This window comes from Saccopteryx bilineata, chromosome 1 (genome assembly GCF_036850765.1).
Source record: "Saccopteryx bilineata isolate mSacBil1 chromosome 1, mSacBil1_pri_phased_curated, whole genome shotgun sequence".
In the NCBI taxonomy this organism is placed as follows: domain Eukaryota; kingdom Metazoa; phylum Chordata; class Mammalia; order Chiroptera; family Emballonuridae; genus Saccopteryx; species Saccopteryx bilineata.
Window position 1 is genome coordinate 337,177,639 of NC_089490.1, and position 12,848 is coordinate 337,190,486.

The 12,848-nt window shown below is 40.3% G+C and overlaps 1 protein-coding gene across 2 annotated transcripts in view; it reads right to left on the reverse strand.

The window, feature by feature from the left end:
* PCF11 (PCF11 cleavage and polyadenylation factor subunit) overlaps window positions 1–6,998 on the reverse strand; it is a 28,996-nt gene extending 21,998 nt beyond the window's left edge. For both annotated transcript variants that reach the window (XM_066249239.1, XM_066249229.1), the window contains exons 1-4: window positions 6,510–6,998; window positions 2,770–2,895; window positions 575–763; window positions 33–227 (exon numbers count right to left, since the gene is read on the reverse strand). In XM_066249239.1, the coding sequence (XP_066105336.1) occupies window positions 33–227; window positions 575–763; window positions 2,770–2,895; window positions 6,510–6,701 (702 nt within the window). In that variant the 5' untranslated portion in view covers window positions 6,702–6,998. The remainder of the gene's footprint in view (window positions 1–32; window positions 228–574; window positions 764–2,769; window positions 2,896–6,509) is intronic.
* Window positions 6,999–12,848: the final 5,850 nt, after the last annotated feature.

The following is a 12,848-nucleotide window of genomic DNA, read 5'->3' on the forward strand; positions in this document are numbered from 1 at the left end:
GAATATTTAAAATGCAAATTTCCTCTACTTACCAATTGTGCTTTAGCTTGCTCCAGTTCAAGCTCCAGCTTTTTCTGCTGAAGTTCTAGTAACTGTTTTTGTTTTGCTAGTAACTGCTGCCTTATTAGTTGTTCTTGGGTAAGATTCTTTTGTATGTCAGGAACAATGGGAGGAGTGGAGATGCTAGGGGAACTGACCACTGTGCCAGGTGTTGAAGGTTCTTCTGGCTATAAGAGAAAATTACTTGTTAAAAAAAAAAAAGCTACGTATCACAGCTAAAAAAAGAAGAGGGAACTAAAAATTATCAACTTATCTCTTCATAAATACCATCCATAATTTTACACAACCAATCATGTTTAAAAGCATACAGAAAACTTTTCAGAAATGTAAAATCAAAATAACACCTAAATAAGAACATATTTTTAAATGCACTGTGAACCTAAAGGGAAAAAATTTTTAACTAAACCATTTCAGCACAGAAAACTGTTGATATTATTTTCTGGCAAAAAATTTTAGTGAAGTCATAATTTGACAGTTAAAAGTATTAGTTACATATCATTCATGTAAAACTTACCGATTTATTTAAAAATTTAGGATTCACATGGATGCTAGATGTATTCACATTGGGGGGTAGAGGTTTAATAGGCCAAGCAGGATCTAACGAATTGACTCTGACATCCAGGGCATAAAGTTTCTTCAATGGGAATATTTCATCCCATGTAGAACGTAACTTAAATAAACTTTTTCTAGTATTTTCATCCACCTAGAACAACAGAACAATTCTATGGCTTGTTAAGTTACTATAGAATGTTTTAAATATTAAATATAAAGCTACATCAATCTGTTCCACTTCACATATAGCACACTTATTCATAATTACATAAAATTAAGTATTCAAAATATATTTGGTTGGCAAATGTAAAATAAGTTTCTCCCTCAAAAAAAATTTTTTGAGAAAAAGCAATCATCACTTAGCATTCATGAAAGCAAACCACTGGCTAATCTGTACTTTCAAAAGTACAATTTCTACAGGAAGTATGGCTTTGAAAATACTGAGATAAAGAACTACTACAAAGCCCAGAGATGCTCATGTGCTTCAGAAAAACTTGAAAGTGTCTTCTGTCAAGAATGCAGATGTGCAAAAGAAACTGAATGACACATGGTCTTTCTTCAACTTGCCTGTCACTAAATAAAAAAGGCCCATTGGAAAAAAAAATGAACATTTCCATATTTTAGGGCTTAATTTAGCATTCCTAGTATTATTCTTAACTCCGGACAAAATTAACACAACTACAAAAGTTTACCTGATGGCTTAAGTTTCTTAAATTATTTATGTGGTAGTACAAAGTTAAAATTTAGACAAAACTATCTCACTCCCAATCTTCTGCAATACAATATGGTTGATACTTAAGAACAAGCTATTTGTGGTGTGGAAGGCACCTTAATTATTAAAATTCAAAATCTTACCCACTGATGAGCTTTAGTTTTAAATAACTGCTCATACTTAAACAACAATGGGCATAGTAGCAGTATTTTAAAAATTAGCCATCAGAGAAACCTAGTACTTAAAAAAACTGAATTAGGTACTTAACTGTAGGATAATAAAGCCTTACTACATTTAAGTTTTTAGATAATAAATTAGATTTACTACAAGGTCATTTTCATTAACTAGTGTTAAGGCCCAGTTAGATTCAGTCAAGGTATTCTACCAAACATGCAAATGAATTTGAACATACTAAAATTGAAACCAAGAGGTTGGCTTAGTTCCCCACCTTCAAATAAAGCAAAGTCAACTTCTCCAAAGCTATAGGCTCAGGTAAGAAGTATTTAATAAAGATCTATAATACACTACTAACAAGCTCCTTAATACAATTTCAAATACAGCCTTCCAAATTTCTTCTACATATACATACTTAGTATTATTTTTCTCTAGGAACTTAGAGAAAATTACTCAAGTAGCAACTACATTTTCTAACAAATAAAACCTGATACTGAATAATTCTTTCAAAATAATCCTAATTTTCCAAGTCTGACAACTGTTTTCTCTGAACAAGTACATCTAAAATATAAGAACTACCAATGTTTTGTTAGAAAACTGTAACTAAATCTAAATATCTTATAAATGCCCTTTTGCTAAGTGTGAAAGATAAAGCCTGAAAGGAAGATAATTACTTCAGCAAATCCCTTGTCTTCAACTTAATACTGGGTATTCACCAAACTACCAGATTCAGTGTTATCAAAAGAATATAGTCTGTAGATATAAAACTAACAAGCTTTTCTTTTATACTCTAAGGGGGTAAAAAGTATTTTCAATATAACCTAAAGCAATGAACTGGTCCACTATTCACACATTCCTAGAACATTCATATAAAACATATTCACACAAAGTAACAAGAGGAAACATTTCCAGGAAAAAAAAAAATCACAAATGTTTCAGGTATCAATCACAGGTTGAGACACAGTGGTAGATACTTTTTTCAGATAGGAATAGCCAACATCCTAACACCAGAAATGTAAACAATGAAATTTGAAATACTCTTGATAACTTCAGATCTTTTGGCCAAATGTCATCTATTCTTGAATGGGTAATGTAAAACCCCTACAATCTGCATTAAAAATCTAACATAAAACACTAACTTCATGATGGCACCTGATAAATGTCCAAGTAAAACATTTTCACCACCCAAGAAAACCCAACACAAAGGCAAGTATTTATTTAATCAGGAACACATTTTTTAAAAATTCAAATGTTTCTAAATGCATATATACCTTTTCAAACACACAAATAAATGTTGCAACTAGATTTTTAGTAAAGGCAGTGAGATACTCTCGTCCAACGTTTTTCACGATAGAATCCATAAGGTACATAACAGGAAGCTTCTCTGAGGAAGGAGCCTGAATAAAAAGAAACTGAGAAGTTTAGTATAATGAATTGCCACCAAAGTATTTTTAAAAGTGAGTTTTTAAACCTACAATACAGACCTCTATTCTTGTTGATAATTTTTAAATTAGCATTAACGTTTATGAAACATTTGTGTTCAATCAAGTACTCATTTCTTACAGTGATCTTTAGTTGAGCATACAAAATAAGCTCAAAATCACCATTAAAAACCTTAATCTCTAGTATATTAACACTCAATGGAATTTCATGTTCATATGGTAAAGATCTGTTTTAAGTGACCAAAAAGGGGGGGAGGATATTTTCTGCAATCCAAATATAAGCTGTTCAACCCACATTAACCTATAAGGTGTACCTAAACTCAATGAAGTTTTCAGATTTCTGGCAGAAATTCTAATTTCCATAAAATTTTATATGTTAAAGTCTATGAAGCTTTTACCTGTAAAATCATTAGGATTACTTCTCTATAATCCAATGTACAAAGAAATTAAATATACTTCACATACGAAGTCAATGGCAAAAAACACTTAAACTTGCAGGAAGGAGCAAGTTGTTATCCATACAAGAAAAACTGGATGAGTAGCCGCTGAGTCATGTAAATCAGGTTGAACTTGACTCTGGAAACCAGGATTTGTCCTGAAGATTTTCTTCACAGCATGGACTCTCCGTCGAAATATTTTTCCTCTGACATGCACAAACCAGGGGTTCTAACTTTGTGCAGAGCCAGTGGTGATGCAGATACAGGCGGCCCTTTTCAAAGCAAATAAATGTTGCCCCAGTTCAACTGGGATGCCTACCCATCACTGGCTTTAGAAGGCACAGCAAGTTTCCAGAAAGCATCAGCAGGCTCACAGACTTGCTGAGGAGCTTTAAGACACACCACATAAACTAAGTGTCAAATCCGACTCCACTGGAGCAACCATGATTTAAAAAAAAAAAAAATTATCCCCATTTACCCATCCCATGTGTATAGGAATCTTAACCCTGAACAACACTTACCCATAGCTATCTGTAGCTAGGGTAGGCTCACAGCTCAGACGTACACAATTCCATATTTCACAAAACCAATTGCCCATACAAGTGTGAAGTGCTCTTGCTTCCAATAACTTTTACTACAACCAAAGTTGGCTAAGGAAACCTTTGAATAACCTTGTATGAAAAATTTTTTTACAGTATTATCTAATAAAAGGGTTCACAAGGCCACGCATGTGGGTAAATTAAGAATCAACATGTCAAATGCTTTATTGCTGTGTCTCTATCTTATGTCATGTTTTACACCATTTTAGTCATTGTGGTACTTATAACAGGCTCTCGATAAACCCAAAATCTGTTTAGCAGGCTAATTTTTTATTGTACAAGTGGATCCTACATGTACTATTTTTTTCACTACTACTGCCTCATGGGAGGAGTCAAATTAGGTGTGAATCCTTAAGTTTAGTAATGCTGAGATGCTAGTGAATAAGGACACAAACATTCACCTCCAGAAACACAAAACCAAGCCAGTTTGCTACCAAATGACAGAAAATCCCTCCCCTCACCCTCAACCCCATAAAGGTATTTTCCCAAAGTTACTTTCACATCTTCTCCTCAATCTGGCTTTACAAAAATAACCAGGAAACGTGTGCCAAAAAAATTTCAGCTGCAGCTTTTATCAGCAAAAAGTCCATCTATTTTCACCACTGTGTAGCCATACACAAATACAAGTTTTAATGTGATCACTATATTCACCATTTACTTTTCAGTTCTCGAAGATCTTCTGGGTCCATTAAAACCCAATAAAAGAAACTTGAGTGACAACCTGAGCTGCTAAATATATTAGGCTCTGTGGAATATTAGTAATCCCCCCCAATACAAGGCAATTAGATTTTAAAAATCAATGTTATTTTTTTAACGTGAGTGATTTCCTTGTTGCTTTTTTTTAAAAGGCACTCAATGCCAAGTTAAGCCTTCAACAAGACAAAAACTAAGTTTTTCATGTCCAACATGTTTGTGGTACCAAGAAAAGGATGTTGAATATGAGGAATGCTTCCTTTTTTAAATCTCATACTTAAAAAAAAAAAAAAAAAAAGCTGTTTCAGAGACATTCACAGGAAAAGGAGAATGAAGGCTTGTATTTTAGCTGTCAGACTGAGCATGACAAACTTGTAGGGCCCCTAAAAAAAACCTTACTTTTGTCCTCTTTAAATTAAGGTATGCAAGGACCACCTGAAACCGTGTATATTGTGAACAGATTTACCCAAGAGTGGATGGAACCTAAAGAATGAACCCAAGTCACTTAAAGACTTTTGTTTAAAACACACAACCACGTAGATAAAAATAAGTCTTGGAAACAGATTCTACACCTTACAAAGGTAAATAAAAAAGACAAATACATATTTTATATGTTTTATTCACAAATTTTATAATACCAGTCACACATTTCAAAACCATTTATTAGTCAGACCACTCAGTTTTACACTAGACAGAAACCGCTTCTAAACAATATATTGGTGGTTGTTGTTAAAGTGGCCTTTTAAAAGGGGTTCACTCTGCTAAAAGGAAGCTCATCCTGTTGAATTTCAATCACTAACAACTAGAAAAAACTAAACTGTAAGTACAAGCTTGAAAAATAACTTAAAAAGTAGTGCTGGGAAGCTATTAAAACGCATTATGACAACTAAGTTTAACAGTAACTTTACTTAAGTGACATATCACTCCCACATGAATCCAGAGAAAGGACTACAGGGAAATACAGGGTGGCAGAGGACCACTTCTGTCAAGGGGTGAAGAAAAGCACGTCTTCACTATGAGGGAACGGAGGAAAAAAAAGAGAAGAGGAGGGGCTGAACTTTTCAAAAAAAACTGCAAGTACTTGTTACCCAATGGGCCAGTTCTCCACCTACAGGCTGGATAAGATCTCCTCCCCCCGCCACCCATGCCCCACACTCAACCCCAACTTCCCATTTTGGGGGACAAATAAATCACCCCGAGAGGAGAATTAAAGTTCTAGCTAGCCGCCCCCACCCCAAAACGGGGCTGACGGGTGTGAGCAGCTGCCTGGCTGGCAGGGAATGGATTCTTCTCTCTTCCCTTTTGCATCATGTGCTTTTCAGGCGCCATGTTGGGCTCCTAACAAGCGGCTGCTCCACTCGGGGCCAATCTCCTATTCCCACCCACCAACAGCTCGCTCCCAGGTCCCCCTTCACCTCCTTCCAACCCACAGAGCACGATTACCCAAAGGGGTACCGAGGGGAAAAGTAGGAGAGGAACCACTCCCCACCTTCCCGGGGGCTTCAAATGGTTTTGACTCTTCCTTCCCCACGCCACAACCTGCCTTTAAGTCCTCCTCCCCACAGGGCTCTATTCAAAGCGTGTGTCAGGACGTACAATGCGGTGGCCTAAATAGGAGTTGGTGAGCGGAAGTGGGACTCCACCCTGTACCCTCCCCGCTCCCTCCCCCCGCGAGAGGCCCACGCTCGAAGCCTGGGCCCAAGACCGAGCCAGAGTTGGAGGGGGAGGGTTGGAGACGAGGAACACTGTGCCCCTTTGGATGGAAGCGAGACCTGGGATGAGGCTGACACTAAAATCAGGGAGTATTAGAAGAATAGGAGGCTGCGGGGTGTATAAAAACCTTGGCGGTTTGGGCCTCGATGAGAGAGACGATCTCCTTGGCGAAGGGCAGGTTCTCCTCGGCTAGAATGGTCAGCATATTGATGTGCGGTTTGCTATTGAAGGTCAGGTCTTCGAGTGATGACTGATAATCCCGACAGGCGTCCTCCCGGGCCCCCGCAGTACCGGCCTCGGCCGGCGTCTGCTCTGACATTGCGCCGCGGCCCCCCTCCGAGGTCCGCCGCAGCCGAAGCTGAAGCCGCTCTCGACACCCCGCCTCCCTTCCGACTCCTCTTCCTCTCCCTGTGTCTCTCGCGGCTCCGGCTTCACCACATGCTGACCGCGGAGGGGGGTTGGGGGACGACACAGGGGGGACCTCGGGTACGAAACGCCGCCCTCTCACGGGTGTTCTCCGTCCAGTTCCAGCCGCCACAGAAGCCTCTTTCTCCACAGACACAAAATGGCGCCGGCAGTGGCGGTTCCGGCTCCGAAAATGTCTGTGTTCCCAACCGCTGCGTCGTGCGAAATGAGCTAGGGGAGGGGAAATGTGCGGTAAGAGGGCGGGGCCGTTGAACAAACACAGGCGTGATTGGCTCCTCCGGCAACGTCACAAGGCCCTCCTCCGGCTCTTCCGCAGAACGTCGCGGCACAGTCTCCTCGATGCTCCTACCCTTCTTTTCGCAACACCTAAAGGCTCGGAGGTGTGGTGGAAGAGACGGCCCCTCTCATTGGCCAGTTCATAAGGGGCTGTTCGGTCATTTGTTACCATAACAACTCATTCAAGGAGGCCAGGAGGCCTGACGGGGGGCGCTCTTCTCGAGACCCAACCCAACCCGTTTAAGGGGGAAAGCTCAGCTGTCCCTTCTTCGCCCCACCCTCTGCAATCCCCTAGCCACTGATCAGCTCCGTCAATCATCCTTCTGTCTCCTGCCCCCGCGGCCAGGGTTGGGTGGCCGAGGGAGCGGAGGTTTTCGGCCCTCCCCATCTCCTTCGCCCCTGGAGTCTCAGGTGCGCCCGAGAGCCTGGGCGGGTCCAGCTGCCGGGCCTGTCACTCCCTAACTAAAACCGGCAGGGAGACGCGAATTTACCCGTAAACTCTGCAAGGGTCTGCAGAGTGAACTTCAGCACCCTACTTCCTCCATTCAGTAGTAAAAACACCTAGCCTGGCCTTCTTGAGTTGAATCCTAAGGAAAATGTCTTTATGGATTTGGAGATCTTTCGGAAGCCCACTTAGATCTCTGGGTTGGATATTAACAACAGCCACTCCCAGCCCCAAGTGTGATAGCTCCTCTCTGTCCATCGAAACAGTATTAGAATACGCTATTTGGGGCACGTGGAGAAAATATATATATTTCACCTCTGAGGCTCTTTTCCCAAACTTCTAAAATCCTAATTGGAAGCTGGAAATGATACTCTAAAAACAAAGCATTCAAATAACTGCAGCGTAACACAATAAACTAAAAGAGTATTTCACTGAGTTGAAATAGTAACCTAAATGAAGGCTTAATAAATAAGGTACTACTTAGATAAAATTTGCTTCCTTAGGCTACTAGGCTCTGTGCAGTTTGTTGTTCCCCAGAACAACTAACTGCTCTTAAGAAATAAAGGAAGCAATTCTTTCCCATATAGAGTAGAATTTTTATTTCTTTTTTGTTTCGTGTGGAGGTTTTATAGCAGTTTTATTGAAGTATAGTTGATAAATGTAAAGCCAGCAGCCAAGGCCAGAGCCACTATCACAGCAGCCTTCTGGCCCATGCAGGTTCGCATTGGATTCGGACAGTCGGTAAAGAAACAGCGGAGCCAAAAACTGGTGGGCCATAGTCTTTAATTTAGCTTGCACCCGGCGGGCAAGTAAAAATACACACTGGGCTCCAAAACCCAGTCACATTCAGTGCTCACAAAGTCACTGACTTATCCGAGTTTCCTAGAATCAAAGGTTTCTAGCTCACCAGACTTATTCACCTCTGTTCCCCGTCTCCTTCCTTATCCCAAATACAAACTCTACACAAACTGGCATCTCACTCAGCACTCTGCCATCTTGGCTGCTTTTCCTGGCCTCCTCCACGTGGCCTCCTTCCGCTGCTGGCTCTACTTTCTCTGCTCTCTCATGCTAACCTCAGGAACCAAAAACCAAGCTCTCGTTCCGCCCCCCCTTTTATAGTGTAGAAATCCAAACCCTTAATCCAATATACAAAACAGGGAAGTCTCTAATACAAAGTCACTTCTCTGAGGCATGATTGGATTGTACTGCCCTACATCAAAAAGGGTAGGAAAGGCTTAATCCCAAAACCAAGCCCCAGGCTACAAGGATTCTGCCTGCCTTTAGCCCACCCCAACACACATTAATATCACCTGGGCGGCGGCCTCCTCGTGTTATCTTTAACAAAGTGAGCATAATACACTTTATCCGCCCAACAATAAATAATGAACTGCACATAAAATATACAAGATTGTTTTGACATACGTATTTTTCATTTCTTCCTAACATACTTCATATGAATGAGAAGTAAAGCCAAGGGGTGGAAAGCTTGTCTTTTCTCATGTGAAGCTAAGAATAATTGATGAATATTATTCATTGATCTCAAAATTGCATACTATTATTAGTGGTAGTATTCAGATATAACAGACAGTTAAACTCCAGGAACTTTTTGAGTTCCTGTTTTCTGGAGGGGAATGTCTAGGGCAGTGACTCTCAAACTTTGAATTGGGGACGCATTTAAAATCCTACAAATAATAGTAGGCGCACTATATACAAATTTATGAGAAATATGTTATAATAATTAAGTCAAATTTTAAAAAATATGAAGTCCAAGCAGGCTTTTATGGTAATTAAACAAAATAAATATGACAAAATTAAATTTATTCTGACATTAAAAAAACATTTTTATGTTACATTTTTTGTTATACTTTTTAGAATTCATAAAAAAGGGGGTTAAAAATAAAAAAAGACAAAAATGTTATCTTTTTATATATATAGATACATTCTTAGTAAAATTTAGTAAATTTGGCAGGTCCCGGTGCAAATGTGTTAAGTTTTTTCATTCTTGTGCTTATGAAAAACATGAGCCTGATGTATCCTAGCGATTTCTTCAATGTTTGGGCATATATAAGGTCTACCGGAAAGTTCTGCCCATTTTTGGAATAAAACAAAATACAAATTTTTCTGTCAATAAACTTTATTAAATAATATAATTGCCATTATTAGTAATGATTTCTTGCCAAAGTGAGGGCAATTTGTATATGCCATTTTTGAAAAATGTTTTATCTTTTGATGTGAAAATTTGAACCAGTGCTTGTTTGATATCTTCTTCATTTTTTAATTTTTTGCCCTTTGTTGGGCAGATAAAATGTATTATGCTCACTTTGTTAAAGTTAACACTGCTCATGTGAGGCAGTGGCCCAGGTGATATTAATGTGTGTTGAGAATCCTTATAGCCTGGGGCTTCGTTTTGGGATTAAGCCTTTCCCACCCTTTTTGTTGTAGGGCAGTACAATCCAATCATGCCTCAGAGAAGTGACTTTGTATTAGAGACTTCCCTGTTTTGTATATTGGATTAAAGGTTGTGAAGCTACACTATAAAATGGGGGCAGAACAGGACTTGGCTCTTGGTTCCTGAGGTTAGCATGAGAGAGCAAAGAAAGTAGAGCCAGCAGTGGAAGGAGGCCACGTGGAGGAGGCCAGGAAAAGCAGCCAAGATGGCGGAGTGCTGAGTGAGATGCCAGTTTGTGTAGAGTTTGTATCTGGGATAAGGAAGGAGATGGGGAACTGAGGAGAATAAGGCTGGTGAGCTAGAAACCTTTGACTCTAGGAAACTCGGATAAGTCAGTGGCTTTGTGAGCACTGAATGTGAGTGGGTTTTGGAGCCCAGTGTGTATTTTTTACTTGCCCGCCGGGTGCAAGCTAGAATTAAAGACTATGGCCCACCAGTTTTTGGCTCCACTGTTTCTTTACCGACTGTCCGAATCCAATGCGAACCTGCATGGGCCAGAAGGCTGCTGTGATAGTAGCCCTGGCCTTGGTTCCTGGCTTTACACCCTTCAAAAAATTTTGTAAGGACAAAAACAATTGATAGTCGGAGGGTGCTAAGTCCGGGGAATATGGTGGATGCAACATAATTTCTCAGCCTAGTTCTGCAATTTTTTGACGAGTCCCCAAAGCAGCATGTGGCCTGGCATTATCATGATGCAGTATGATGTTCTTCCTATTGAACATCGCCAGCCTCTTTTCTAAACTTTGTTTTAGTTAATTTGCTACGTCAGTATGTATACATAAAGTGATAAAAATAGAGAGGCATGCGCCAAATAAACATGTGCTTACGTGTCGAAACTTGTGATAGAAACCGACAGAACTTTTCGGTAGAACTTATACTTGAAAGGCAAACTCTCATTTCCTCATCAATACATTGAAGAATTCCTCTCATTTTACTCTTCATTGTGTTGAGGGTAGAAAATCCTAATTCACATAAATAGGATGTTAAAAATTATAGTAAGTCTGACCAGGCAGTGGCGTAGTGGATAGATGCTGGGCAGATAAAATATATTATGCTCACTTTGTTAAAGATGGCACTGCCACGTGGAAGCTGTCACCCAGGTGATATTAATGTGTGTTGGGGCGGCCTGTGAGCAGGCAAGATCCTTGTAGCCTAGGGCTTGGTTCTAGGACTAAGCCTTTCCCACCCTTTTTGATGTGAGGTGGTGCAATCCCATCATGCCCCAGATAAGTGACTTTGTATTAGAGACTTTCCTATTTTGTATATTGGATTAAAAGTTTTGATTTCTACACTATAAAATGGGGGCAGAACAGGAGCTTGCGCTCTTGGTTCCTGAAATTAATATTAGAGGAGAGAGCAGAGAGGAGAACAGAGAAAGGCCATGTGGAGGAGGCCAGGAGAAGCAGCCAAAATGGTGGAGTGCTGAGTGAGAAGCCAGTTTGTGCAGGGAAGGAAGGAGATGGGGAACATAGGTGAATAAGTCTGGTAAGCTAGAAACCTTTGATTCTAGGAAACTCGGATAAGTCAGTAGCTTTGTGAGCACTGAATGTGAGTGGGTTTTGGAGCCCAGTGTGTGTTTTTACTTGCCTGCCGGGTGCAAGCTAGGATTAAAGATGATGGCCCACCAGTTTTTGGCTCCATTGTTTCTTTACCGACTGTCCGAATCCAATGCGAACCTGCATGGGCCAGGCTGCTGTGATGGTGGCCGTGGCCACTGGCTTAACAATAGAGCGTTGGACTGGGATGCGAAGGACCTAGGTTCAAGACTCCGATGTCACCAGCTTGAGCGTGGGCTCATCTGGTTTGAGCAAAGCTCACCAGCTTGGACCCAAGGTCTCTGGCTCAAGCAAGGGGTTACTCGATCTGCTAAAGGCCCACGGTCAAGGCACATATGAGAAAGCAATCAATGAACAACTAAGGTCTCGCAACGAAAAACTGATGATTGATGCTTCTCATCTCTCTCCGTTTCTGTCTGTCTGTCCCTATCTATCCCTCTTTCTGACTCGCTCTCTGTCCCTGTTTAAAAAAAAAATGTAGTAAAATGTTCAAAGCTTTTTTAGATATTTCCGCATATTCTTCTTTTATATGATAGAAACCCAAAAGGCTTCAAAAGACAATTTCTTATGTTTAATCATCAATCCACAATCAGTGGATATAGCTGCCAGTTCTTCTTCTGTTAATGTTAAACCTAAATCACTTAAAACTTCCCTGAATGGGTTTCTAATCCAATCGTAGTATTCAGTGTTAAGTGATAGAAAATGCTAAAAATTAAATGCTGCCTCTCAGCTTTCAAGTCCTATTTTATTTATACTTAACTTTTGCTCACTTCCAGAATGAGATTCTTCAATATCACGGTTCTTTTTGAGAAATCTATCCATTTTATTTGGGTGTATTTATCTAAAAATAATATAATGATGTGCTAATAATAAATATAGCCTGACCAAGTGGTGGCGCGGGGGAAAGAGAGTTGGACTGGAATGCCAAGGACCCAGGCTCAAGACCCCAAGGTCGCCAGCTTGAGTGCAGGCTCATCTGGTTTGAGTAAAGCTCACCAGCTTGGACCCAAGGTTGCTGGCTCAAGCAAGGGGTTACTCGGTCTGCTGAAGGCCCACGGTCAAGGCACATATGAGAAAGCAATCAATGAACAACTAAGGTGTCGCAACGAAAAACTGATTGATGCTTCTCATCTCTCTCCGTTCCTGTCTGTCTGTCCCTATCTATCCCTCTCTCTCTGACTCTCTCTCTGTCTCTGTAAAAAAAAGAAACATGTAAATTTATTTTTATATCTGGGCACATGCTGTGAACCAGTGCAGCTAGTAGTTCCAGGTCCCAAGTGGGAATGGTGCGGAATTAAGAAAATATGCAGAATT